The sequence below is a fragment of the Silurus meridionalis genome, chromosome 20 (genome assembly GCF_014805685.1).
Source record: "Silurus meridionalis isolate SWU-2019-XX chromosome 20, ASM1480568v1, whole genome shotgun sequence".
Classification (NCBI taxonomy): Eukaryota; Metazoa; Chordata; class Actinopteri; order Siluriformes; family Siluridae; genus Silurus; species Silurus meridionalis.
In genome coordinates, this window is record NC_060903.1 from 4,352,004 (window position 1) to 4,357,401 (window position 5,398).

General features: G+C 42.6%; 1 protein-coding gene across 1 annotated transcript; it reads right to left on the bottom strand.

Moving 5' to 3' along the window:
• Nucleotides 1-2,918: 2,918 nt before the first annotated feature.
• Nucleotides 2,919-4,774, bottom strand: jund (JunD proto-oncogene, AP-1 transcription factor subunit). Its single transcript, XM_046877106.1, has one exon. The coding sequence runs from the start codon at nucleotides 4,471-4,473 to the stop codon at nucleotides 3,607-3,609; it is 867 nt and encodes a 288-aa protein (XP_046733062.1). The 5' UTR covers nucleotides 4,474-4,774; the 3' UTR covers nucleotides 2,919-3,606.
• Between the last annotated feature and the right edge of the window lie 624 nt (nucleotides 4,775-5,398).

Consider the following 5,398-nt stretch of genomic DNA (forward strand, 5'->3'; position numbering starts at 1 on the left):
TTCAGACTGTTGGGTATGCATTTACTTTCAACTCCATGAGGTGAGGAAGCACTAATTTAGTTTTTTCGGATCACACACAGCATTGTCCTGTTTCCCTTTGGAATGTTCAGTGCAACATTTCTGGTGTTATTTTAAGACATTTTTCAAGAAAAGGTATTGTTTTTATCAGCATGAATCTGGTTGTTTATTTGACCTCCTATTGAATGCGGTCTGTTCAGTCCCTTGTTTAAAATGGGAGTATGAGACAAAAGTACAATGGGAACGTTCTGTGGTTATGCTCTAGGTGGTCATATGTCACGGTTGACTCAAGAGGTTTGTGCAAGGCTTATTTAATAAGGAAAAGTAAACCTCTGCACTGCTCCGTGCTATTCAGATGTGCCGTTTCCCACTGAAATAATGATCTATTTCAGTCAAGCAGATGATCCCGAACTTAGACCATGAAAAAGAAGGAGCACAAGGAGTTCAGCCAAAACAACCCCAGATGCCTATTCGGTAATTTATACAGTTGTTGCAGGCCAGTGCACAACCCTGAGTCACCTGCTGACTCTGTGGGATTTTTAATTAACCCCGGTCTTTCTCAGTATTACAATAGATCTAGTTAAGGTCAGCGAAGCAGACGTGTCTGAAAGGCTAATAAACAGTCTGGAAGGCTAACACGCAGGAATTCAGGAAGGGCACAGTAAAGGACACGGCTGGCCTGCTGATTATTGGAGCTCAGGTGAAAACAGCGTAGAACAATGGATTTGGTGTTTGATTGAATGCAAGACACAAGAAAGGTGGGAAAAAAACCTATTCATTTAAAAGACTCAAATTTGATTTCTGTAGGGAAGTGGGCCAAAGTTTACCATGTGTCTCCCTCTAGTGGACATAGCTGCAGTTGCAATAGTATGAAAAGTCATTCATTTTGTAAGCGGTTTATCCTGGACAGGATCATGGTGGATCTGGACACGCACACACACACACACACACACACACACACACACACCTACAGCACAGTGTTTTGGAAAATGTGGAAAGAAACCCACACTAGCATGTACAGAAAAAGAAACAGACCTTAACCAGAACTCAAACTAATGGTCACTTCAGGGTTCCTGAAGAACATCTGTTCTACCATCTGTTTTAGTATTAGGAAACAGAATTGATTGTCAGAAGGAAAGGAGTTTATCTTCCAGCACCTCCAGCTATTCCCTTGAGCCTGGCCCTCTACCCTCAACTGCTCAGTTAAATATATGAGATAAATGTAGATCTCTCCAGATAAGCGTGTCTGCCAACTACCATAAATGTAAATGATGTGAGAAAAATGTGACTTTAAGAACTGTAATGTCTCAAACTTTCATACAATTTTATAAAATCAAATATAATACATTAAAATATGCTGCAAATTCTGCCCTCAAATAAGGCTAATGAACATTACACATTCCTTAAATGTCATAGGATTTCAGTACACTTTTAATTAATTCAATGTCAGAGGTAAGAGGTACGGTGCACCCTTTTAATTTGTGCTAAAGAACCTGCTCATCTGCTTTTTGTTCTTTGGGTGTTATCTTTTTTTTGTGTGCTATGCATATCATTAAGCTATTAGATATGTGAGTGAAATATGTGTGTGGGTTGTATATGTATTATAGGTATGTGACTGAGTTCTACGTGTACAAAAGATTATTGTGAAAGCATAATAACGCAAATAACACTCTATGTGCTGTGTTTTACGATTTGGCTGGTCTCATGACCTTTTTCTTTATGATAGCCCATTGTGAAAGAAATCTAATTTCTGATCTGAACTAGATTTCCACTTATAACTATCCCGCATGTGATGACAGCTCTAGAAGTTAAGGATCAAAATAAGTCCAATCCATGTGAATCATCATTACTTTTTCCCCTGCTGCATGTTCCACCCAAGCATTTAGAATAAGGCGTTTGATTATACACTTGCACTTCAGGGTGTTTCATGAGAACCCCGAAAAACTATGCACTGAAATATTGCACGAAATTATATTGTGCACTGTTTTTTGGTTGCCACAAATTAAGACAAACATAGCGTAGCTGTGTCACACCTCACATGTTAAGCAGGGTGGTGCTGCACTGGCATGACTTGTGTGTACACGGTGGTATTATTGTTCTCTAACCAAGAGGGAGTGTCAGTGTTAGCTTTTTCTGCAGAACTTGTAGTTCTTTTGGGGAAATTCCCAATACACCAATTCTAGTGTGAAACCTTTTTTTTTTTTTTACACAAACATGTGAACTTTAATAAACTATGTTATACATTTTCACCTTTTTGACTATAAACCAAAGTACTCATTTTGTCTGACTAAGGGTTTTAACGGCTTTTATCAGCTCTGAAAAGGTCAAACTAGTCCAGATATAGAATATAATCAGGCTGCTACGATCATTAAGGAGGTATTTCCTCTTCTACCTCATGGATCTTACATTAGCAGACAGAAGGCAGAATTTTGAAATGTCACTGAATAGGTGTACTAATGTCTTGGTAAATAGAGACTAATGGCTTGGTAGTACGGAGAAATAAGAAGTATTGGCATAAATATCACCATCAAATAAAACACATAGGCCTGGCATTATGAAAATCAATGAGAAAATAAAATTGTATCAAAGAATTTCAGTGAGAGATAAACCAAATGTGATGGACAGGTTATGAACTTGACATACATATACACATATATACTTATAGATACACAGATATTATCTGACTTTCTTTTTTTTTTGTAATAAACAGTATTTATTTTTTTCATACTCACAGCCATGCTTTCCTCACCCCTAACAAACAATATGGCATAGAGCTTACTTAAGCACAATAACTAAAAAAAAGGACATTCTTTGAACAAAATAACCTGTAAAACCAGCGATGATTTCCAAGTAAGCCGACAGGACACCTGTTTTACAAAAATGCACTCAACAACAGCAGAGCAAATACAATAATCGGTTTTATTGGACTGTATTTCAATAAATCTCGAAGGCGATACTTGTGACGAAAAAACACGAAAATCAATGACAAGTCACAACGGCGAGAAATAAGAATGTGTGAATAGCTGAATATAAATTAGATAAGGTCATTGGTTAATAAGTGTCTGTACATAGTTAAGGCTTTACACATGAAGTGTGCATGCACGACATCTGTGTTCGGTTGCACTCATCGAGTTTTGTCACGGTATCATGCAAAAAATAAAAATAAACAAAATAAAAACACTGCTGCTTTATGTCTTCTGTCTCAGTTAACGAGGCCCAGAGTCTGAGACCTGTGACAGGTAGTAGTGTAAATGCAATTGTCAAAGCCTGGTAGGCAGTAAGACAGATTCAGGCCTATTGTTCTTTTCTTTAGATTTAAACCATATAACAAACCGGATTAACTAATCTCTCCTGGACTATTTTAATCCTATACCATGTGTATAGGATGCATACAGGAAGTTTAACTCTGCATGTAAAGCAGAGCTCCAGGAGGGTTAGTTTCCTATTCAGATCAGTCCATTTGCTACAAAACGGTGTAAACATGTATGTAAAAAAAAAAAAAAAAAAAAAAAGTCTCTTATGTACACATGAGCACCAAAATCAGTGTCCGCTCTTTTGGCACAATTGTGCTGGAAGTGAAACGGGGGGTCAGTACGCCTGCACCTGGGTGGGCAGCAGCTGGCAGCCGTTGTTCACGTGGTTCATGACCCGCTGTTTGAGCTGCGCGACCTGCTCGCGCAAGACGCTGGCGGTGGACGCGAGCTCGCTGTTCTGCGTCTTCAGCGTCTTGACTTTGTCCTCCAGGCGTGAGATCCTCTCCAACTTCCTCTTGCGGCATTTGGAGGCGGCGATGCGGTTGCGCAACTTCTTGCGTTCGGCCTTGATGCGCTCCTGCGTGTCCATGTCGATGGGCGAGAGCGGCGGACTGTCGCCGAAGCTCTGCACGTCGGGCACGGTCTGTGGCTCGTCCTTGGGCGAACGGATGCGGCCGGCCGCTGTAGCCTGCGTCGCGGCCTGCTGTGTGAGTGGCGACGACGATGACGATGACGACGCCGACGAAGACGACGGGGACACCGATGTGGTCGGTGGCGGCGGAAACGGGATCGTGTCCGTGGTGTAGTTCACGGCCGTGCCCAGCGCGCCGCTTCCATATGTGCTCAAGTTCGTGTAGACCGGTAGGTCTGATGGCAAGCCGAGAGCGGCGCCTGTCGCCAGGCGGTTGAGAGTCGCCGCGCCGCCGTTGAGCTGGTTCTGCTTGTGAAGGTCCTCCAGGGCTTTCACGAAACCCTCTGCGAACTCCTGCTCGTCGCTCACCGGCTTCGGGTAGACAAACTGAGACGTCGGAGTCGTCGTGACCATGCCGTTGGACTGGATGATCAGCCTCTCCAGCTCAGGCGAGGCCAGTTTTAAAAGTCCCAGGTCCTGGGAGCTGAGTATACCTTCCGCGTCCCGCAAGTCCGGCTTCAGGTTAGAGCTGTTCTGGTCGTCCAGGTTTAAACTCATTTCTTTCTTCATGGCGCAGCAGAGCTCTGGTCCAAGACACAAACAATCGTTTCCATTCTAAAACCCCGATAAGGGGTCAGATGAGGCTCGTTGTCCAGACGGCTGTTCGGTTTACTTTTTTCCTTGTCGTTCGCGTTCCTGCGATTTCCTCTTTTCTTTTTTTTCACCAATGTTTTATCTTTCTTACGCAACCTTTTAATCACCTCTTTTTTTTAATGTTTCCTGTTTGTTGATGATCTTACCCTGTCCTCTATAACAGACTCTCGCCGATCTTGAGAAATCCTATCTATGGGCGTAAAAATAAGCATTTGCAAGTTTTCTATCCCAGAAAATTCCATTATGTCATCTTAGCGCGCTCAGATTGGCCAAAAATGACGTCCTCTTCCGGTTTCATTTGCATAAAGAGGCGGCGCCAGGCTCCGTCGCTATGGAGAACTAGGGACAACTGCAAACAGCGCGGTGCATTGTGGGTTGATGTCATGAGGAACGTAGAGCGCGCGAGGGTGGGGACAGCGCGAGGCCAGCCACAGAGTCTGGCAGGAAAATGTGTCTTTCGATACACCCTGTGTAAACGGCTTTGAACGTTTCTAAACGCAGAATTTCCAGCTATTTTACATTGCAGAAACGATACCAATCAGGGTTTTTACGCATGAACATGTCAATAGGATGGGTGATGAACTTGCAAACACACTTTATTAAAGTTTATCAGAAACAAAAGTGGCCAAAATGTCAGTGGAGGGCTCTCAGGGCCAGCAAGGCCTTCTCTGTTGGCTCAGAATACGAATTACTGACTTACATTTGAATATATTTTTGTCCTTAAACATGTATTAAATTATTCGCGATAGTCTATTCGCTTCATATCATATGTCTTTTCTCAAGTTCAGGTTAGAGCAAGGGTCACCAACATGGTCACCAGGTAGCCTGCAAGGACCACATG